Here is a 23,885-nt window from a genome sequence, read left to right as displayed (position 1 = left end):
GCACTGGACTCGGACTGGCTGTTGCTGGCTCTGCAGGTGGAGAAAGGGCCCAGAAGCCAAGAAAAGTGAGGGGCCTTTATGAACTGAGAACCAGTCTCAATTGGTTGCTGGCAGAGAAATGGGGACCACAGTCCTAAAACCATAAGGAACTAAAGTTTGCCCACAATCAGAACCAGCAAGGAAACAGGTTTTCCCTGAGGCCCCAGAAAGGAACACAGCCTGGCTAATACTTCAGTTTCGGTGCGATAAGACTCTAAGCAGGGACTCAGTGGAGCGCATTGGACTTTTGACATAGGGAACTGTAAAGATAATAAATTTGTGTTGTTTTAAGGTGCTAAATTTATAGTAATTTGTTATGGCAGCAATAGCAAACTAAAGCACAGTTAGTGCTTTTTGCGTTCTATGAAACCTTTGACTATCCTGAGGTTGTAAGTTATATTCTTTGTTCACTTCTAGAACATTTTATTGTGATTTATTTTATGATTTTATTTTACAAAGTTCTCTATTTTTTCTATTATGTCTACCTCAACAGGAACTGGGGATTTGACTCTTCTGCCTTCTCTCTGACTTTTATGCTATGCCCTTAAATGACCCCTGGTCTGGTCTCTCTGGACATGCCCTTTCATCATGTGCGGGTTCTTAACGCCCATGCAAGGCTGGAGTATTTGGGCCTTTCAAGCACAAGCGAAGGCAGACAGACTGAGGAATAACAGGTGGCCAAAGGATGGGAAGATTAATATTAGTTTAAGGCTGATGGGTTAAATGCCACTTTCAGAACACATCTTCCTATAGGTGACATTCTCTCCTGGCCTCGCCCCCAACCCAGCCTACCGAAACCTCATTAAATGTTTAAGTCCTAGCTCAAAGTTCAACAAAGCTCTTTAATAGCTGAAAGAAGTTGCCTTCTTTCTACCTTCTCATTTGACTGGCAGTCTAGTTGAGTGCGGCATTCTAGGTTGGAAATGTTTTCCCTCCCATATTAGAAGTGCTGCCCTTCTGCCTTCAAGTTTCTAATGTCACTGAGAGTCTCCCCAAGGACCAGTTTCATCCCTGATCCTTGGATATGACCATTTTTTTCCCTTTCTGGAAGTTTTTAGAGTCTTGATTTTATTATCCATGCTCTGAAATTCCAGCTTAATGTGACATGCTAATTCTGTTTCAATATGCTGGGCCTGGTGGACATTTTTAACCTAGAAATACATTCTTCAGTCCTGAAAGACCCCTGGTAGTATTTGTAGATAATTTCCTCCCTTACTTTTTTTTAAGTATATTTCATTGAATATGCTGTTACAAAGTTATCCCAGTTTCCCCCCTTTGCCCCTGTTGTGGACCGCTCTGCATGGTTCTAGCACTGTAACTCTACCCACTGTGGCAAAGGGCGAGGGACGACCTTTGGAATTCAATTCGAGCCACAGGAGACAAAGCTTGTCTCAGGTAGCAAATGCTGCCTCAGTTTCCTCTCCCTGCCCCCAAAGCTTAGTCAGAAGTCAATGACGGGTAAGACCCCTCACAGCAGGGGGCAACCTAGCCAGTCTTTATCATCTGGAAGGCCTTCATGGAAGGACTGGGGGGGGGCGGTGCAACAAAGAGGGAGTAATGGACTCTCGCCGCCCCTCTGGGCTGTGACAAAGCCCCGGTCCCCATGTTCTCTGGGAGAAGTGCTTCCTGGCTCTAATCCCCTTGAGTCTGAATACCTGTTGGGGAGAGGTGCAGCTCCTTGTCTTGCTGGAGCGTGTCCTGGGGGAAAATTTGGCATCACAAAGACTTCCTGATAAACCTGTGAAATCTGCTCTGCTAAGAGTGCTTTCATTCATATGTTAAGGGTTCAAGCAGGAAACCCTAAAAACTCTCTTCCTGACAGACTCTGACTCAGACTAAGCTCTCAGATTTTTTTGAAATGTTATCTACTGTTTGATCCTTGCTGCCCTGAATTCCTGAGTATTACAACCCAATAAAAGCCCATGTAGGAGAGAGCTCAATGTCTTTTTCCCCTGAAAAACTGGCCACTGCTAATGGCCTTTTTCCTCTGGGAAAATGGCCACTTCTCCTCCCCAAACAAATCACATCATATCTCTGTCATGTTTACTTTCATCTGTGGCTGCTGGAGGAACTTGGAAGGAAAGTCACCCAAACATGCCCCCACTGCCTAGATCCCCCGTTCCCTCCAGCCATACCCTCTCCCCTTAGTTCATGTCCATGGGTTATGCATGTAAGTTCAGTTGCTCCATTACCTATACTGTTCTTTACATCCCCTGTCTCTTCTGTACCTGCCCAATATGCTTCTGAATCCCTGCACCTTTTACCCCGTTCTCCCCCTTCCACCTCCCGGCTGATAACCCTCCAAATGATCTCACTACCTATGATTCTATTCCTGTTCTAGTTGTTTGCTTAGTTTGTTTTGTTTTTTAAATTCAGTTGTTGATAGTTGTGTTTGTTGTCATTTTAATGTTCATAGTTTTGATCTTCTTCCTTTTCATAAATAAGTCCATTTAACATTTCATGTAAGAGCGTGGTGACGATAAACTCCTTTTGCTTTACCTTGTTGGGAAGCAGCACTTCATCTGCCCTTCCATTCTAAGTGAAAGCTTTGCTGGATAGAGCAATCTTGGTTGTAGGTCCTTGCTTTTCATCCATTTGAATACTTCTTGCCAGTCCCTTCTTGCTTGTAAAGTTACTTTTCAGAAATCAGCTGATAGTCTCATGGGAACTCCTTTGTAGGTAACTCTCTGCCTTTCTCTTGCTGCTTTTAAGATTCTTTATCTTTAATCTTTGACATTTTAATTATGATGTGCCTTGGTGTTGATTTCTTTGGGTCCAACTTATTTGGGACTTTCTGTGCTTCCTGGACTTGTATGTTTATTTTCTTTGCCAAATTAGGGAAGTTTTCTGTCATTATTTTCTCAAATAAGTTTTTAATTTCTTGCTCCTCTTCTCCTTCTGGCATCCTTATGATTCAGATGTTGGCCCTTTTGGAGATGTCCCAGAGTCTTCTTAAACTCTCCTTGTTTTTTGTTTTTTGGGTTTTCTATTTTATTTTTTTAGGTTTTTATTTATTTATCTTTAGAGGGGAAGAGAAGGAGAGAGGGAGAGAAATATCAATTTATGGTTGCTTCTCGTGCATCCCCTACTGAGAACTGGCCTGCACGCCAGACATGTGCCCTGACTGGGAATCGAACCACGATCCTTTAGTTCACTTGCCCGCATTCAGTCCACTGAGCTACACCAGCCAGGGCTCTCTTTGTTTTGTTTTTTGTTTTTTGTTTTTGAATTCTTGTTTCTTCATTTTGTTCTGGTTGGTTTATTTCTTCCTTATGTTCCAAATCATTGATTTGAATCCTGACTTTCTTCCCTCCACTGTTGGTTTCCTGTGGATTTTTCTTTATTTCCCTCAGTAGAGCTTTCATTTCTTCCTTATGCTTCTGCCATATTCAATGAGATCTTTGGGCATTCTGACCACCAGTGCTTTGAACTCTGCATCTGATAGTTCAGCTATCTCCACATCTCTTAGTTCTTTTTCTGGGGTTCTGTTCTTTTCCTTCGTTTGGGTCATATTTCTTTGTCTCCTGATTTTGGCAGCCTCCTTGTGTCTGTACACTAGGTAGAGCCACTCTGATTCCACTTTTGAGCACCTCTTAAGTCGTAAGTGGCAGAGCTTCAAATATTCGGCAGGGTGGGGCAACTTTGGCTCCGTGTGTGGGGGAGGGGTCGAAGAGGGGGCAATGCCGCTGCTGGCTGACTTCTGGGGGCTTGCCTGGCCCTTGCTCTGTTTCTAGTCACTTCATTCACTTCTTGTGTGCAAATGGCTCCCCTTCAACTGCTGTCCTGGTTGTGGTTCCCAGGGTGTGTGTGTTTGTGTATGTTCAGGACTCTCTGGCAATGTCTTCTGCCACCCCAAACCCCACTGAGTTTACAGCCAGAAGTTATGTAGCATTATTTTTCCTGCACTGAAGCCCAGGGCTACATGGTCTGGTCTGGGGCTGGGCTCCTTCGCTCACAAGGTGTCCCCCTGATTTTTAACCACCACATGTGACTGAGGAGCTGCCTGTTCTGCTGGCCTCCGTTGCATCACTGCCTCGCTGCTTCTCTGCCTCTCCACACCCTGCTGGCCGCCCACACCAAGCCCTCTCCAACCCGACTCCCCATCTCCTCCCCTCCTACCCATCTGGATGAATTTGGCTTCTTTAAAACTTGGCTGTCTGACTTCCATACAGTTTTTGGTGTTTTTCTGGGTGTTTTTTATTTTTAAGTTAGTTGCAGTCTTTCTTATGGCTGTGCAATGAGGTGAGGGTGTGTCTACCTTTGCCTTCACCTTGACCGGAAGCTCCCCTTACATTCTTTCCTATTTTCTCTTCTAAGTGTTGGTCATCCCAAATTTGCTTTGTAATTTTCCATTTTAATTTTTCTCCCATTTTATGGGAGAAACCTTTACTGAATTTTTAAATACTTTCTATCCTTTTTTAAATTTCTATAATTATCCATATTTTTGAACTGTTCTCTTTTTCTTTTGAGTAACCTGTTCTTGTTGGATGGATACACTATCCTCTCAAAACTATAAGTTATAACATATATAATATATAAATATAATTTTATGTATAAAATATGCACTAAATATATTTATGTAAATATATAATTTGTATACAACCCACATGTCCATCAGCAGGAGAATAAACTGTGGCTTATATACGTGGTGGGAAAACACTCAACAAGGGAGGCATGAGCTACTGCTCTACGAAATCAAATGTCCAGCAAGGTCAAGCACAGGCTGAAGGCTGAGCAGCATGTTTGCGGCACAGCATGAACTAGATTCCGGGTCATCTGACTCCCCAGGAGGAACTTCTTTTATGTCACATAACCTCTTGGACACCACTGCCAGGTCACTGACCAATGCTGACCACCACCAGGGGATGAGGAAAAGGGAGAGGACACCAGAGAGCACTGACTCCAAAGAAGACGCATCTGAGCTGACCGTACCTTGCTCTCCAACCTCCTGGATAAGCCACTGTAATGCCATACTGGCCTGATCCTGAAGCTGACTCATTCTACTAATTTTAGTCCACTCTCTCAACGATGTTCTCTGAGAAGACGAGTATGCAGGTGTCACCACCTCTGTTCACTGAGTAGGAAATGAGGGCAACAAAGCTAACCTCAATCACACGAGGCCTCATGGCCAGGGTGGCACAGCTGGCCCTAAGCCCCACCTTCTGACCCCTCCTGGGTCTTCCTGGAGGGGCAGGAGGAGGGGAGGAGAGGCTGTCTCTGCAGCTCTGAGTGAGCTCACCACCTCCGGCCCCGCAGGCCTACAGTCCCCAGCGCCCCCCACCCCAGAAGTGCACACCAGCAGCCTCTGGCTTCATCTTCCCAGAGACACTTCAGCAGCAGTGGCGGCAGCAGCAAGTTCTCTAAGACAAACGTGAGGTAGCAGTTGTGTTTTGTTTTTGAACAACATATATTTTAAAACAAAAAGAAATTTAAAAGGCACCCACCTAAGCTGAATTCTAAAATGGGCTCATCTGGATCTTGTAGATTTCCTGAATAAAAAGAAATATGAGAAAAAAGTTACCCTTAATCAACTTTTCAATGCTTTTAGATTTTATGGAAAAAAAAAACCCAACACATTTGTAATTGTTCCACAACATTTGTAAATCAAGCCATCACGATTTGTGTCGATTACTTCTCAATAAAATTAAGGGGGAGAAAAACTCCAACATTCTACTTGATTTTTCCATCTGAAACTGTTGTTAAGTGAGATGATTTCTTCATTTTGAAACATTTTATTTTGTGATTCCTGAGAAGTCTCAGGCTCCGAGTCCAAACCCCTTCCTTTTCAAGTCTGAATACCCACAAGAGGCAGGCTTTTCCTGTGGCCTGGACACTGGCCAGACAGCCCTGTGGACATTCCACGTTATCTCCTGGCGAATCGGCCCCCCAACCTGGAAATCTAACAGCAGACTGGTTCCGGTGGAGGCGGTTCCCAGGAAGCATGCTGACTTTCTCCTCCCTATTCTCGCTCAACCAGAGGATGCCACACCAGGGGCCCCCTCCAGGCTGAGGAAGCCACGGGGGCTCATACTGGCCATTCACCAGGTGCCCAGAACTGCTGGGTATGCTTGGCCCTCCCAGAACAGCTGTAGTGTGGGACTCACCAGGAGCTGGGTGCGGGACCCCTGAGGCTCACCTGCCAGAGAGAGGCCGAGCATGTCACCTGCCACATCAATGGTGGATGCCCGCTGCATCGCACGGGCCCTGGCGCCATGGCGAGGGCTGTGCTCTCTTGCTGTCATGCTGTCATTGGTGATGATGTGCTTCCTGCTCCTGGGTTCAGATGATGCCTGACTCCCTGGGAAGAGCTGTCACCCAGCCCTCGTCCCCTAAGGCAGCAGTGGTCCTGAGAAACAGAAGCAAACACTGGTAAGAAGCACAGAGACGGTGGCGGAGAGACACTGCGCAACCGTGGAAAGTCCAGGGTCTAACGTGAGCGGATGCAGCAAAGCCAGGGTTCCAGCAAGTCAGGGCGGAGTGGAGGTCTCTTTCCGTGCATTCCCCACCACGCTGTCACACACGTGCCAGCGCGGCATGCCCACGGGGTCCCGGACAGAAACCATGTTACCTCCAATAAAGATACGCCAAATTAAATGACAGTTTACAAAGAGTCATAAAATATGGCTTTTGAGATTTTCTTGTTGGTTTTATTATTATGCTTTTCCATTGGCAGGTCTCATACAATTTTATAAAATTTGAAACCACCTCACTACAACCTCTGTTAGAAGGACAGCAGCGTGGTGAGCACTGAAGAGACAAAGGCACATGTCCTCCAACCTCCCCCTTCCTCCCCAGAGCTACGGAAATTTCCTGTGCTGCTCAGTTCTGGGCTTGCTTTCCCACAGAACACATACATGTACGTGGTATCCTATGTCTCGCAGTGCTGTGCCATGGATATGAACATCCCTGTGAAAACAGCAACCGCAGGCTCCACCACAGGGCACAGAACTCGCATTCTGCTCTAAGTAGGTTGAGCAGCAAGACGTGAGTTTCGCAGTTTTTCAATCCTATACGCTGTAACTCCTACTGTCTCTAGCAGGAACCACACTTTAGAAGTTAAGATAATCAGAAAGGAGAACTCACTGGAACACACTTTCCAAGTGTGTCAATACCTCTGTACCTGAAGGGCCCATGCTCCCACTCTCGAGTGAATTCACCCAATAACTTACTGGGCATGTTTGTTCTTGGGTCAGTAGAGACACATGGCATTTCTTCATAGAAGCACGTCCAAATCCATCATCTAAAAATAAAAAAATTATAAATTTAACAAGCTGGTCAACAAACACGAGTTCTTGTGAACAGGTAAACACATACGTTATAATCCCGATACCTAGAAATATGGGGGAGCTGAAGGCTACTACATGTTCCTTTGAGCTCCATATACCAATCTAACCAAAGAGAAGAATCATCAGTTTACTAACCTCAAAAGGCATACAGTCAAAAATATGCAATACAAATGGGGAAGTACTTGCATTACTAATATCTGTTAGTTTGAAATGTACAAATTAATTTTTAAAAACTCACTAAAAATCCAGGTAGCAAAAGGTAAGCATTCATAAAACACATGGTAAACATTTTGAAAAGTGACCAAACTCATTCATAATAATTAAAGCCATGCTCACCATATCTATATTCCCTAAATTAGTACTCCAAAGTGGTCTGTTGTTCTATGGAGAATGTACTTTGTTGGAAGACCCCAGGGAAAAATCTACAGGGCTCTCCTATATGGCTCATGACATTTCAGAGTAGTACAAGCATTTTGAAAAGTAATCTGACATTATTTACCAACATTTGTCCACACACTCTCACCAATATTCCAGATATGCTTATTGCAGCATTACTTACAATGAAAATGCCGAAACCAATCTAACTGCCCAACTACAAGTGAATCCACTCTAACACCTATAAGACACACTGCTGTATGGCTGTTCACATGATCATAATAAAGCCAATAAACACAGGAAAAGTTCTTCAACCTCATTAGTCATCAGGAAAATACAAATCATAACGATGAGCTATATCTGCACACCTAGTAGAATAGCCAGAATGAAAAGACAGGCAATACCAAGTGCTGGGAGGATGTGGAATAATGGAACCAGATGAATAGCTAGAGGAGTGAAGGGCACAACCACAGTATCTACTCAAACTGAACACACGCCCAACCCATGATCTGGAATTGCTAGCAGAAATGCATACGTATGTTCCCCCTAAAAGGTGTAAAGAACATTTACAGCACTAACATTCATAACAGTCAAGAACCAGAAACAATTCAAATGTCTACCAACAGCAAAATGGACAAAATATCACACACGATTCCTAGAAACAATGCCAAGGGGAAGAGCCGACACACTGAGTGCATCCAGGCGACTGCATTCCCGTGAGGTCCAGGCACAGCCACATGAGGGCGATGTTACAGCCTGGGCAGTGGTCCCTCCGCAGGGCAAGTACTGACGGGACCGGAGAGGGTGTGCGGAGGCTTGGGGTGCCTTGTCTCCCAATCTGAGCTACATGAGTTAATTTACTGAGTGAAACTCATTGATCTGTACACCAATTATTTTTCTACCTCCATAAAAAGTTTAATTTTGTCAATGGTAACAATAAAGACAGCAGAGTATGAAAAAATGTTTATGTCAGTTATGCATCATGTGGGTTTTTAATGCACTGTTCCAACTGTGCCCTGGTTACAGCCCTTTCAAAGATGTGACACAGCAATAAAGGGCCAGCAGGAAGCCACATGGAGACACTGGCCAGGTCTGGGGCCTGGCCACGGGGAACTGCTTGCTTCCTTTCTTGGCTCACTGTCATCCCTTGCACCACTGAAAGCTGCATCCTGTGCAGGCCAGAGGCGAAGGTGGCACCCTAGCAATGAATCAGCCAGCGGAAGGCACTCTTCTCTCTAGAACCTTCTCCCAGCTTCTTAATGAAGGTACAGCCACCACCCCCCATTCAGCTGGAACAGCAGAGACATGCCACCTAACAGGCAGGCTACATCTGTATCCTGACACTCAATAGCCCAAAGAAGGCCCCATGCCCGCTTCCCTCCTCCCCCTGCAGGGTCCCTGACCACTCCATCCATCTGCCCCTCCCTCTAGGAGCAGGGTTAGTATTGTAGGTGTTATGAGATTCTGGGGATAGAAATGCTTAAAGGGGAACACCTACAGACTAATTTTATACTTGACAGAGTTCACAGATCATAGAAGATTTTGTGGTTATTTTGGTACATTTAATTAGAATCTGCAATTTAAGTCATCGAGACCCAGAATATAAAGCTAATTTGCACAGCTGAACTCGATCCCCTTGTATTAGTCTCATTAATTTCAGGTAATTCACCAAGGATTCCTATGTCCCCTCCGTCCTCATTTTTTCCTCATTTGAAGACCGAAGCTCATCAGAAGCAAAACTACACTAAAAATAAAGAGGGCAGAGGGTGTGGGGAGCTGTAGAGTACGGGGATGGGGAAGCAAGGCAAGAAGAAGGAAGGAAGCACTCAGGAAACTGACAGGCTCCTCCTCACTCTGTGAGGGATACGTGGTCCCTTTGGACAAGAGGACACAGGCCACCAAGCGAACAGCAAGCCCAAAAACATGATACCCATGCGGGGGCAGGGAGATATGGCAGAGGGGCATCAGCAAGGCAGGGAGGGATGTTATGACTCACACAGGCTCAGTGAGGGCGGGCGATGACTGTCGGAGGCTTCTCCTGAGAATAAGAAACCTCAGGCCAGGAAGGAGTTCTGGAGACATCAGTAACCTCTGGGAAGGACTAACCACAGAGTCCCACTTTTATCATCATGCACACTGGGGTGCTCCTGAAAACAATCTTAAAAAGGAGATGTGCAGATGAGGGCACAGAAGTCCGGACTGGGTAGCTGACTTTCTCAAGGTCACATGAAAGTACGGGATGAACCATGAGCACAACCCACAGCAAAAAGCCCACGTGCAGCCGGGGCCAGGCTCCCTGTCCTTTGTAGCCTAGCCTCCCCCGTTGCTGTCATATGGGAGCCAACAGGCTCACAGCAAACCTTCCCTGGGCCTCCGCTATCCTCACCAGGGCAGCGTGACAGAGAAAGTTGGCAGAGAAAGGCTGAGTGAGTCACATCATGGATCAGGAAGCCCCACGGATGAGGCTACTTCTCAGAGGAATCAGAAAGAGGAAGAGTTTTCTCTAAAACCCCTCAACCCAAGACAGCTACAATCACTCAGCGATGAGGCATCGCACTGCTCCCTGGCACCAAACACCACTGCCAGCAGGGCCTGAGAAAGACAGCTGCGGCCCCCGCATGAAGCCCTTCCTGCACACAGACCCAGAGCCCACAGCCGTTCTTCCTGGAGGTGCCCCGGTATGGCCGACGGTTCATCCCTTCTTTGTGTGACCAGGATGACCAGCTGGGACCCTGTGTGTTAGGAATGCCACACGTAACCCCTTGTTTCTCCCATACCTTCCTGGTGCAAAGACCAGGTTTTCTGACAAACACCAGTAAACAAACTGTCAACATCTGCAGCAACTGTATTTGCTCACCAGCATCTGGCTTTTTTCTGCTTTCCAGACACCCGACAGATAACTCTCCAGACCCTTCCCTCCACTGCAGGAAAGAGCCTGCACTGAGGCCTGCTTCCTCCTTCCCTTCAAAGCCACGAGCCAGCTCCCTGCTGCTTCCTGCTCCCTGTGGCCACACAAGGCCTCAGTGAGGACAGAGACTCACTGAACAGAGCTCGACTAAGAGAACACTGCCTAACAGCGAGCACACTGCAGCATCAGTCCATCCTGCTAAGGTTTCACAGCAGGACTCACAGGCCTTAGGAAGTCACGCCCAGGACACAAGAGGTGTGCTGTAGTTGGTGCACAGTCTCACTGGCAGGCACAAGCAACCTGCCCGGGGTCCCTGTGGGCCTGCGTGCAGCAGGCACTCACTCCTGCTTCCCATTTCCTGAGCCTGTGCTCTGCCAGTGACACTGAACAGGCACCCCTGGAGATGGTTTACCACCCAATTTAATTAAGCAATTGGTCTCACTGGTTTCATGAGGATGGTAGCTGATATAATATAATGCCTTAACCCAGATTCAAATGCACATCTGGAACTCCAAGGGCAGAGTCAGTAGCCTTGGCTGGGCCACAGGGGTCGGTCTAAAAAGCCAGGCAGGCCATGTGCTCCTGAGTAGGACAAGCCCACACTGTTCCAGCTTCTCCCCAGAACCTTGGTTTTCCCATTCCAGTCATTGGTAATTCCATCTTTCCACCTGCTCCAGCCAAGAAACAAGATCAGTACTGCCTGCTGGCCTCCTCTTCCTCTCACACCCCACACCCAGCATTTTGTTGGCTCTGTCTTTCCAGAGACCCAGACTTCGGCCCACCTCAGTACTCCAGCCCCACCTGCCAGTCTTCTGACCAGTCCCCCCACAGCTCCTAGTCTGTCTGCACACAGCACTGGCTCCGGCCCTGGCCTCCCTGCTGCCAAGATCTCCCTAGCCAGCAACCCTCCTCAAGTTCATCCAGAAGGCAGCTCCCTCACCTACAAGGGGGGACCCAAAACCAAATGGAATTATCTTCTGGAGGGTAAGCCCCCTTGTAGTACAGGCTTCCCCCACTACGTGAGTGTTCTAGGAACCCATCTGTATCAGTGTACCAGATGGCACTGCTGTGAGAGGCTGCGTTTGGCTTCAGTGAATTTTTTGAAGACTCTTTCAACACATTTGTCCATTTTGAGATGGGTGATTTAAGGGCACACCTGCCCATACTGCGCTGAGTGTTCAGCAGTTTCTGAGCAAAAATAGCATGACCCCCATACCACCCCCATCACCAAATCTAGCCCCCAGTGACTTTTTTCTCCCAGATGAAAGAAGTCCTCAGAGGGAAACATTTTGCTGATGTGGAAGGGGTGAAACAAATAGTGGCTGAAGTACTAAAAGGCATCAAAATCAACAAGTTCAAAAACTGTTTTGAGCAGTGGAAAACAATGTCCCAATAGGTGTATTGCATCAAATGGACAGTATTTTGAAGGTGACTGAAGTTTAAATATGTAAGAATAAATACACAATTTTTATAAATAAATTCCAGGGTTTTGGAGTCCCGCCATATATGTCCTTCCCAAAATCAGCTTCTCCAGAACATCTTCATGACAGTTCGTTTGAAACTGCAGTTGGGCCCCTGGTGTTTCAACCACAAACCATGAGCCTTTTGGGGATTTTCTACAGGAACCAGTTTGAAAATAAGTCACCCTTAAAAAGTAGTTAAAAGTGTCACTGCTGAGCAACATGGGTGCAGGACCGGGTGTCTGGGGGCTGGCATTTGGGAGACGAGAGAGACTCGGGGAGGCTTCAGCAGCAACTGCGGTGGGTGGGGGGGAGGGAGTGCTCAGGCTGCCTCAGCCAAACAAGCCCTCCTGCACCTTGGCCACTATTCTTAAGCATCCATACCTTCTCATGCTGGTTCTTCTCCAAAAACTGGTGATCTACACAACAAACAGTCAAGGCCTCTCATGGACCAGGCCTTAGAGATGAAAAGATGAACAGGAAGCCTTGGGCAGGAAACACATCACAGGAAACGTAACAAACAGGAGTGTTCACCCGGGCCAGGTGGCTCAGCTGGTTGGAGCATTTTCCCACATACCAAAAGGCTGCAGGTTTGATCCTAGGTCGGGGCATATACTGGAGGCAACCAACCGATGTTTCTCTCTCTGGCTCTCGCTCACACTCTCTCCCTCCCACTCTCTCCCTCCCTCTGTCAGAATCAATAAACCTATCCTCCTCAGGTGAGGATAAAAAAAAATGAAACAAAACAAAACAAGAGTAATGGATAAGCTGAGGGTCACACGACTGCTCAGGCCACTTCTGGAATCTTCCCTGTGAGAAGGACTGGCCTGCAGCTGTCCACTTGCTGGGCAGGAGCACCAGGGGGGCTACCACCAAGGTTTCTGGCGGCTGACTCTCGGAGTGAATCAACCTAGTGTTCCTATGTACCAGGCTTCATTTGTCACTCAATTACCACATACAGTCCCAGAACACCACAAACCAAGATAATGAGATTGCTGCCCCGGGCACTTCAGACCCTGTGAGAGCTGCCTGTTCAGTGCTGAAGACAATGCACATCAGTGTCATTGCCACCCCTCTCCCTCCAAGAAATGTTCACGACTGTGACAAGTATCATGTCCTGCCCCATTGTCAGCCTGACCACTCAAAACCCTCCCATAATTAACTGAAAGTCCGCCTGGCTGTTGGTCAGGAAGGCCTGTCAGTAGCACCACAGAAATTTCCTAATAGGTGTGCAAAAGGACTGAGGAAACCATCAGTATTTATCAACTCTCTTTGCTAATGAAGACATGCTGTCCCAGAGGACCGAGAGCCAGAGATGAGGACCACAGCATCTCTGTGACCTGTGGGTCAGCTTGCTCCAGAGTGGGGCTCCGTAAAGGCCTCACCAGCAAGAAGGAGGGTGTTGCAGACCCAGATGCTGCCGCCCCCAAGGCACTCACTCAGAGCTTGGTTCCCGGAGCTGCAGCTAGAAGACAGCTCTGGCTCCTCTAGGGCGGGTGTGACCCACTCCTTGCCTGAGATCCTTCTTTCTCATCCCCTTCCTTTTTCCACCCAAACCCAGAGCTCTAAGGCCTGTTCTGGTGTCTGCTTCTACCTCTCCCACTCAAAGGTGGCCAGATGAAAGCTGATGGCACCCAGCCATCAGGGTGGATGCCCACCCAGACTCTTCTCTCCTCGTCTCCTTTGGGAATGGTCTACTCTTTCAGCCAAGGGGATGGTAACTGTGGGTGTGGCCACAGCTGCTCATGGCTCCTCGGGATCATAGTGCAGAGAGGGGGTGCCTCCCAGGGGCAGTGACCCACACCCCAGTGGCAGTAACTCCTTCTGCCTTGTCCTGCTGGTGAGGCCATCACAGGGAGAGTGAGTTCTATGTACTCCCGCTATCCTGACCAAAGCACCATACTTGGCAGCCAGTATACCTGCACTGCAGGTCGGAGAACCCAACTCAGACGTGTTTTAGCACACGGCATGTTTGTCATAAAGGTTCTGGCAGACTGACAGAACTTGAACAGGAGTATGGCCAATGGGCCCCAATGTCAGTAGCACAGACGACTCTTCTAGGCTCCCCTCTCCTTCCCACATCATCCTCCCCCATCCCTGCAAATGAACCAACCTGTCTATATACACCGTGGACACAAGGCAGCCAGCAGCCCCCAACTTTAAACGCTTTAGCTCTAGCCATCGGAAAGGACAAATGTATGAATTTTCTCTGCACCGTTGGTCCAGAGAAAAGGTAATCTTGGCAAACGTAATCCGAGGGCCTAGCTCAGGCCAGATGCCCCCTGGCTGGAGGACTGTGGGGGTGCTCCCATGGGACTGGGTGTGGTGGGGGAGCGCCCACAAAGGGGACAGGGGAGACCAAACATAAGCATCTCAGCTCACAGCAACATTTAGAGCCAAGTGGAGAAAAAGCCTGCAGCAAGTATTTCTTTTTTTTCTTATTTATTTATTTATTTATTTATTTATTTTATTGATTATGCCATTACATTTGTTCTATTCCCCCCTTCATTCCCCTCCACCCTACCCCCCCGTCCCCACCATTACCCCCCCTTTAGTTTATGACCATGCATCTCAAGTTCTTTAGATTCTATATTTCCCATACTATTCTTGCCCCCCCATCTATTTTCTATCTACTGTCTATGCTACTTATTTTCTGTACCTTCTCCCCCCTTCTCCTCCTCCCACTCCCCTGTTGCTAACCCTCCTTGAGAACTTCATTTCTATGTTTTCACTCCTGATCTAGCTGTCCTTTTAGTTTGCTTTTGTTTTAGGTGTGGTTCTTGATAACTGTGAGTTTGCTGTCCTTTCAATGTTCATGTTTTTTTAACTTCTTTTTCTTAGGTAAGTCCCTTTAACATTTCATATAATAAGGGCTTGGTGATGATGAACTCCTTGAATTTGATCTTATCTGAGAAGCACTTTATCTGTCCTTCCATTCTAAATGAAAGTTTTGCTGGGTAGAGCAATCTTGGTTGTAGGTCTTTGGATTTCATGACTTGGAATACCTCTTTCCAGCCCCTTCTTGCCTGTAAGGTCTCTTTTGAGAAATCTGCTGACAGTCTGATGGGGACTCCTTTATATGTGACTGTCCCCTTATCTCTTGCTGCTTCTAGGATTCTCTCCTTCATTTTAATCTTGGCTAATGTAATGATGATGTGCCTTGGTGTGTTTCTTCTTGGGTCCAACTTCTTTGGGACTCTCTGAGCTTCGTGGGAGTCCAAGGCTCCGCTCCTCATACTTAACGGGTATGAACAGAACAAAAATGGCTCAAGAAGATCTCAAAGCCCCAGAGCCTATAAATCTAAGCGATGAAGAAATAGCAAAACTCTCAGACGCACAGTTTAAAACACTGGTGATCAGGATCCTTACAGAACTGGTTGATTATAGCCACAAATTAGACAAACATATGAAGGCGAAACTAATTGAAATGAATGGAATTGCACAGGACACCAATAGCAATGAAAAGGAAACTGGGACTCAAATCAATGGAGTGGACCAGAAGAAAGCAAGTATTTCTTAAAACTTTAAGAAGAAAGTCAAAGAACTCCTAAGGTTAACTGTTTTCTATGTTGTTTGAAACAGATAGCATAAAGATAAAATTAGGTATAGACTCTTTTTCCCTTGGAGCTCTGAAACTACAATAAAACTAAGAGATCTATAATTTAATGACAAACAAAACCCCAGCACCAATGGACTCATGTTTGCGCTGATTTAATGTGAAGGGTGGGCTTTGTACAGAAACCATCATATGACATAACCCTGAGGACTCCAAAGGCCTCGCCCACCACGCCTTCCACTCCACAGGCTGGCCTGAGGCCACAAATGCCCACAGTGGCCACTCTGGTCCACCCAGCCTCTATCTGGTAAAAATAACAGTGTCTAGCAGTCACCATTCCCCAGAAAAATGACTTGTTGAGTTGGGCATAGGAGTGGGGATGTGGCAATACCCCTGGACTATGAACAGGGATCTAAGGACCCCTGCAGGTGTCACGGCCTCCACAGGTTTTTGCCCTTTTGCATAAAAGCAAGAAAGTTATAGAGAAAAAGTGCAAAAGACAGCCTCATGGCTTTGCTGTGTGAAAGACTGGAAACCCCGGCTACTCCCCTTAAGTCCCTGTGGTGACGCACCCACAAGCCACTCAAGGGCAAACTCCAGATGACCCCTGTGATACTTCCTTTGTGAAGGGAAGCCATCTCTTTCCCACCATCCTTCCTCTCCTCAGCCTGTTTACATTGCTATGCTCCTAACGTCTGCTGCCGGTTCACCTAAGGGATCAAGTGTCTCATGATATGTCCAGCCTGCAGGAGAACATCAAGAGGAAGAGCCTGAGATGCCTCTGGCCACTCTCCAGCCTCATCAGGTCTCCATGGAAGAAAACACCCGTCTAGAGGCCATCTTGGTAGGACACCTCACTGGGAAAGAAGCGTGTGACACACGACAACACAGCTTGCAGTGCCCTCTGTGTCCCCCGGCTCGCTTGGCCCTCCTCACGCATAACTGCTGGGTGGGTGTCTGACAGACAGGAGCCAGGCTCACAATGGTAGATGGGCTTTCTCAAGATCATGGGCTACGGAAGGAATTCAGGCTCTGAAATCAGGCCTTATTAGTCCAGTCCTTGTGCAAAGCAGTGTACAGGGCACATTCATCCAGCTACAAATGAATACTAATAAAAGGCACAATCTTTCCACCTCGTACAGTCCTTCATTTTATAAGCCCTCGCATGCATATTATTTTAACCTTGTAATGTTCATTAAAATATTATTTTCCTCTCTTCACCCCTTTAAAGGACCCCTCCAGAAGAAAAGATCCCAGATCCAAGAATCCAACACTGAACACAACTTCCATCTTTGCCCCCAACCACAGTCTTCACAAGTGCCCCTCCAGGTACTCGCTCTCCGACACCACCTCCGGCTCCCATGGCAACACTACAGCACGAGCTGCCCGAGAGGAACGCGACTTCCCAGAGAAGTCCAGAGAGAGAACGTTCGCACGGAAGCAGCTTCTTTATTTCACATCATTCATGTTTGATTTTCTTTTCCTCAGCTGAAATTAAGCTCATTAAAAAATATTATAAATATTTTCATCAAAATAAGTATTTAAAAAAAAATTGTGAAGACAAAACCTGGTCAACAATACCAACTAATACTATAAACATATGTATAATGTTCTGTATTTCTGACAGTGGAGAAGGTGCTGACATAAATATTGTACAGAAGTGGCACATTTCAGTAGGAAGCTAGAATGGGAAATTCACCGATCCCTGAACCAGAAGACCTAATGTCTGCAGTTGACACATTCACCTGATTAGCAAAGTTCCTCTGCTCTTTTTTTATAAGTGCTATATATCTTGGTCATTTCCTTCTCTTTACTGTTCCCAACAGGTTTTATTCACTTGTGTAGAATGTCCTGGGCTAGTAAGTATGTGTTGTCATGGTGCTTTGGGGAGGTGTCGCCGAGATACCTGGTTCCCACTGGTGACGCACATTCCACAGCTGAAGAATGAAACATGCAGCCTCTCTCCTCACAAACACTCCCACGTCCTCTCTCAGGGAGAGCGAACAGCTCACCACGCTAGACACAGAAAAGCAGCCGGCGGCTATGTGGGAAACCTGGCCCTGACCCAGGCTGGCCCACTTGGGAGACACTACAGTCCCAAAGACGTTCCTGGTCCTTCCCAAACCTAACAGCAAAGTGTGCCCTGGAAAGGAAGCTGGTGTCCACCCCAGCTCCCAGGCCCAGCTCCTAGGGCTCATGGGATCAGTGGCCACAGGCTACTTGAAGTTCTGGCACATGGGCACTGGCACTGCGCCACGAGTTTCCAAGCGGCAGCCCCACGGCATCCCAACCTCCATCCACCCTGCTCCTGCCGAACTCCCCCTCACCTTCGTCACCCAGCCCTTCGACAGGGTGGGGCATGGGCCTGAGGGGGCAGGGTCACTCCAAATCCTTTATTTCCTTCCAGATTGCCCATGACAGAGTAGGAATAACAGTAGTTTACATGGCTGAGGTTGGGTAGGTCTAGTTTATTTTTATAATCATTAGGGAAGTTTGTTTTTTAATTCAAAGTGTCAAAGTTGGCCTCATGGGAGAATATGAAATTTTCTGAGTAGCACACAATTCCATAAAGGGCTATAAATGCAAGACCATGACCACAGATCAGTGACATGCTAGGAAGGCAGCATTCTCCTGGGGACAAGGCCATAAGGCAGGGGACCAGGGACGACCACAGCAACAGACCCAAGTTGGAGAGAGAATTCTCAGTTCCTAACGTGTCTTGGAAAAACAAAGCAGACCACACACTTTCCAAGCTCTATCGCCTGTGAATCTCTGGCTAAGCAGTGCGTTACCTGAAAAAAGAATCCTGTGTGAACCAGTCACTGTTGGGTGGCACATGTGGAGAAGACTCTGAGAGGCCTTCAGTGCTCCAGATGCTCATGCAGAAATAATAAGGCCTCTCAGGAGATGGGAGTCTAGAGCTTCAGCTACTTGGTCATAGTGTTCATTTGTGGAGTTTTTTCAGTTGTTGTATTACCTTGTTTTTTGTTTTTTCCTCTCAGACAATGTCATGTGACCGGGAGACCAGCCCTTTGGCTGGCCAGTTGGGAAGAGAGCCTGGCATGAGAAACGGTCCTTTCTTTCCCATATTTCACCCGTGCGTGTGTGCATGGAGGAGAGGACATGGCCAAAGCTGGAGGAGGCAGGCTCCCTCCCTGGGGAGGGTCCCATGGCTCTGACCACCACGGGTCAGACTGTCCCTTTCCCGGCCCCCCTCACCCCCAAGCCCCCCACACCTCAAGGAAGGCTGGTAGCATCCTCCAGACCAGGGGGAAGAATACCTTCATGGGAGGCCTTCCAGGGCTGCTGCCACAGGAGCCTGGCCACAGCTCTCATTGCAAAGCTGATGGCGATAGGAATGATGAAGACCCCCCCAAAAGTGATTTGAAAAAGAGGGCCACTGGGGAATATCACGCCAACAGGGAGGGACCGGGGGCAGAGGACAGAGAGTGGTGCTGGAGGCACGTCTGTCCTCAGGACCAAGCCTGGCTGGACAACCTGCACGGTGGTGTTCATGGGAACCTGCAATCCAGAACCAGAGCTGCTCATTCATTTTTTCAACAGGCAACAAACCAGGCACTTAGAGGTCACACACAGGTTAGTCAGAAGTGATCTCTGCCTGCATGACCCAAAAGTGTAACAATGGGGTGAGACATTCACACAAGACAACTCCAGGTCAAAATAAAGCACATGCTAGAGGCTGGGGGAAAAGAGGAGGAAGAAACTTTAAATCCAGCCAGATACGACTCTGACGCAGTGCAGCCAGATCTGACTCCAGAAGGCACAGGCACAACAATGAACTCAGGGAACTGGGCGGCCCAGTCAGTCTTCTAAGGGACAGAAAGAACAGGCTAAAGAGCCAGGTCCGGGCCAATTCCGGGAATCACTGATACCAGACCATGGAGGGCACTTCAGCTAGTAGGCAATGAAGAAATCTCTGGAATCTTAATCATTCAAATAAATCAGAAAAGTCTTGATGCTCTCACGAACTCTCTACTGAGCTTTTGAAGGTGAACTTCTTACTCTCTTGGTACAAACCCGGTTAGGCCTGGTAAAGTTGGGCCACTATGGCACCACCATAAACCAGACAGGCCATATCTATGACCAACACATAAAGGACAGCTAACTCCCTTGTCCTGCCAGGTCTCCAGGTGATTCCAAAGGTCACCAGCACAGCTAAACCTAAAGTCAAGACATGCACTATTTCTGAAGTAAGTACTATCCAACTCTGGAAATAAAAAGAGCAAAATCCAGGTCACTTTTGAAACCAGTGGCAGGAAGCTGGTGCAGAGCCCTGCAGTCGCCTCTGTGGTAGGTGGGCTCTGCAGCCGTGGGCCGGGCCGTGGCACGGCAGCCCTCCTGGGAGCCGGGCATCATCGCCCTGAGAGGGGACGCTGAGACCCCGGCCCAGTGCTTCTCATTTGGCATCAACAGCATTTTATATAAGCGTGGCACATATCTTTCTGAAACCTTTACTCCAGTGCAGAAATATGGACTCGACTTGCTCGTTAACTACTGATCTTGATCTGATGAAATACCTAAGTGACGAGGTGGAACAGCCCTAAGACTGGTTCTATGAGCGTTCAGTTCAGAAACTGGAGGCAGTCATCTCGAATGCTGGAAGTGGTGAGGTCCTCGAAAGATGGTACTTTTGATACTAAGTGTGCCGGGACTGCCAAAGATGACAGCACACCCAGACAAAAGTCTGGGAAAGCTGCCCAAGATGAAATCTACTCGGTGATCAGACAGATCACATCTACAATGACACTTCGGCCACTATTGGAAGTTTCTTGTTTATTGGATCTGCCGATCTATACAAAGATCTGGTTGTACCTGAAAAGTGGGAAGAGTCGGGACCACAGTTCACTACTGGTTCTGAGCACACCCATCTGCGTTCCTGCACTGCTACAGCGCACAGAGTAAATAGCCAGGTGGGCAGCCCACAAAACCCCTGTCCTCGCTGGAGATAAGAACAACAGTGTAGTTCTTCAGTGTGTGTTTCCTGGAAGCAAGTCAACTCCATGTTTTACCTCATGGATTAATTTTTAGATGGGGAAAAGTTTTTCCTGAACTGTGCATAACTGTTCCGTTCTTGGTACCTGTTTAACTTTCCATAGACGTAAATAAACGTTTGCACACTGCTCAAAGAGAGCCAGCATGTGACATCGGTTCCTTCAAAGGCAGTAACTGTAGACGGGAAGACTTTTCCTTAACGCAAAATGCCTTCCTAAATCAGACCTTTGAGCCAAGCAGCTTGACTTAGAATACAGGTAAATATGAAACACAGTGAAAGAAGTCTGAATACTCAGCATCTTTGTTTACTCCTAAAGTAACTGATAATCCACAGTAACAAAATACTGCTATAAGATCCTTTTACCATTTATTTCATTATTTCTTACTCCTACTGTTTAAATAAATTCCAGTGATATAGAAATCTTAAAAATGTCTGCTTGTGTTTTTTTAAATCATGCTTTAAATGACAATGATAAAGAAAGTTAAATATGTATGTTTTTAAAAACAAAACCAAACTCAAAATCAACCACCACAAAAGGAACTAAGACCACTTGGTACGTGAAGAGGCCTGGAAACTTCAGGTCTATTGGCAAATACCTCAGTCCAGGGCCACTCTTTGCCACTAAGCAGCCCTTCAGGCAACCTCTCCCTCAGCTGTGCAGTAAGTAGGCAGACTGCTCAGCCAGAGCCAGCTTCCCTGTCTTTCACCGTGACCTTGTGCCACAGAGATGCCTAAGCTGCTTCTGCTTTTGTTTAGAAGAAGGTTAACAATTGGATATCTGGGTGACAATAAGAAAAATGCCAGGAGGTACTTCTGTCATCATTTTTTTCCAAAGTTCACAGCTGAGTTGTGAAATGTAGAGAAGCGCTGAGAACCAAGACCCCCTGAAGTACCTCCCTGTCACATAGCGTAGGTCAAAATTACCGCCACCACAAGCAGGGACAGTGAAAACCAATTAAAATCCCTACTGTGCTTTCACATTCTTTTAAACAGTCTTAGAAATTGGGTAATAAAGAGAGAGGGGAAAACTGCCTTGAAAATGGAATTTTTAGAACCACTCCCGTCTCCCACCAGGAGAAATTGGTAGAAGCACTAAACGCTGGAAGCGAGCATGCAGCAAGCTGCCTTGGGCCCTGCCTCCTCAGGGCAGATCAGGACACTGATGGGAGGGCCACCTGCCGGCCACCCATGAGCAAGAAATGTCAGAGAAATGCAATGGATGGGAGTCAAAGCCCTTGTGCTCTTGGTCTGGTTCAGATTTTTATTCCGCTATCAGATCTCAGGCAAATCGCAGACTCTGGGCACTTCAGTGACCCCTGCCTGCCACATGTGGCCCCCTCCTCCCCACCCCTTACCCCCGATCTCCTGTCCTACACTGGTGGAGTGCCCAAAAAGTGTGAATCATATTTCTTCTGCTCTGTCATTTGCTCCTCACAACAAAGCCCGTCCCAGTCACAGGTAAATCGCTGGACCCCGTCTCTGTGACATCAGGTTCAGAGAAGGGGGGTGCCTCGCCCTCAGTCATTCTGTGGGAAGCCAGCGAGGCTGGGACAGACAGCAGGACTCCGACTGCCACTCCGGTCACCTCACAGGCACAGCAGCACTTCTTGAATGGCAGGCACTTGGGTGTCACGACTTCTACCACAACCTTACACTGTTATTCACAGACTTTTCTTTAAATAAAATTTCAACTTAAATTTACTACATTTAATATTTTGAACAAATTAATCCTTAAGTACTTACATAAAGAAATTTAACGGTTCAGACACAGGCTCACAGCTACCTTCCCTGAGGCAGACACGCCCCATCAGGAGACCTGGGCCTGCAGCAGAGGGGCGGGAGCACGGCTTCCCGCCTCCGCCCCAACCGCTGCCCCAACCGCCAGCTGTTTGCTGTGGGAAGGCCTGACGCTGAGCTCACGGTCACCTTCACTCTGTGGGGGAGACATTCCCGTCTTAGAGACTTACTGCAAATCTCAATTACAAAAGCCTCCGTGCAAAGGCTCTGCAGACCCCGAGTTACTATGTTAAACTTAAGTGACACTAGGCCTTCCAAGGGGCAAGTGAGATAGAGCGGAAAGGCAATGACAGAGCAGAAGAAAGGCAAAAATACTTTGCAAAGAAAGGAATAAGAATTTAAATCTTTAAATGACACATTTTTTTCTAGAAATGCTACAGCCTTAAGTTGTAAGCAGAGGGCATCTTGTGCAGGCACTCGATCTGGGCCTGCCAATAACATCTCCTGTGGCTCCCGGGGCCACGCTAGACTCACGGACAAACCGCTGGGTGTCAGGCCCAAAGCCATGGATGAGCCACAGCCTGAGCGGGGTCGTCTGACACACTCACCCTCCACCTGCTCCTCCTGAGAAACTTACTACTGCTCCAAAAACACAATCAAGACATACTGTGTGGGGAGCTAGGTATATGAGAACTCTGTGCTTTCTGCTCAGTTTTGCTGTGAGTCTATGACTGCTCTGAAAAATAAAGTTCATTTTAAAAAAAAAAAGACTTCCAGTCATTAATTCCATGGGGGAGGCAGGGTTTTAGCTGCCCTGCCCTACGGGGTCTAGAAGAAAAAGGGGGAGGTAAGTCATAAGAAAGTCCACCAATGGATCAGCAGGTAAGCCTTTTAAGGCATAACTTCTAGAGTTCTACATTCATCAGATTTCTTGGAGCAACATTCTGAAAAGCCTTGAAATCTCAGATAAAGTCAAATAAATATAGCACCCTGTAAAAGGCTGTATGAGAATATGAAACCATACACCCAGCTGAGGAAAGGGCTGCACAGAGAAAACTGCAAAGCAGTTCTAAAAATACCACGTGACCGTTCACCACAACTGTTTTAGGGGAAAACACAGGGGATCTAAATCCAGGGCCAACCTGGCATTTCTCAGCTAACTGCTGCCATTCAGTCCTTCTCTAATGGGTCACTGCACACTAGCCAAACCCAAAGCCCTGCACACAGGGTAACATGGCCCCTTGAATCTCTGTCACCAGGCTGGTCATTAAACAGGTCAAAAGGAGGGCAGAGAGAAGACAGTCTCCAAAACAACCTTTGTATGTGTAATTATCTTGCATGCTTGCACTTGCATGATTCGGAGCAAGGCTGCTTTCCCAGTTCTTCAGTGGACAGAACCTGGAGTCATGCTGATGGGCATCAAGACAGAACATGCAGATTCCAATCAGACATGTGTATGAGTCCGCACAGGCTGCTATCACAAAACACCTCAGAGGAGGGGCTTAAACAA

General features: G+C 47.3%; 1 protein-coding gene across 8 annotated transcripts in view; it reads right to left on the bottom strand.

The window, feature by feature from the left end:
- Window positions 1-23,885, bottom strand: part of INPP4A (inositol polyphosphate-4-phosphatase type I A) — a 120,695-nt gene that overhangs the window by 53,985 nt on the left and 42,825 nt on the right. For all 8 annotated transcript variants that reach the window (XM_037137197.2, XM_037137201.2, XM_037137203.2 and 5 more), the window contains exons 2-4: window positions 7,209-7,279; window positions 6,176-6,385; window positions 5,484-5,528 (exon numbers count right to left, since the gene is read on the bottom strand). In XM_037137197.2, the coding sequence (XP_036993092.1) occupies window positions 5,484-5,528; window positions 6,176-6,281 (151 nt within the window). In that variant the 5' untranslated portion in view covers window positions 6,282-6,385; window positions 7,209-7,279. The remainder of the gene's footprint in view (window positions 1-5,483; window positions 5,529-6,175; window positions 6,386-7,208; window positions 7,280-23,885) is intronic.

This window comes from Artibeus jamaicensis, unplaced genomic scaffold (assembly GCF_021234435.1).
Source record: "Artibeus jamaicensis isolate MK-2021 breed Jamaican fruit bat unplaced genomic scaffold, CSHL_Jam_final contig_384, whole genome shotgun sequence".
NCBI classification, from domain to species: domain Eukaryota; kingdom Metazoa; phylum Chordata; class Mammalia; order Chiroptera; family Phyllostomidae; genus Artibeus; species Artibeus jamaicensis.
The sequence above is the reverse complement of the archived record's forward strand: the minus strand, read 5'-3'. Positions and strand labels throughout refer to the sequence as shown.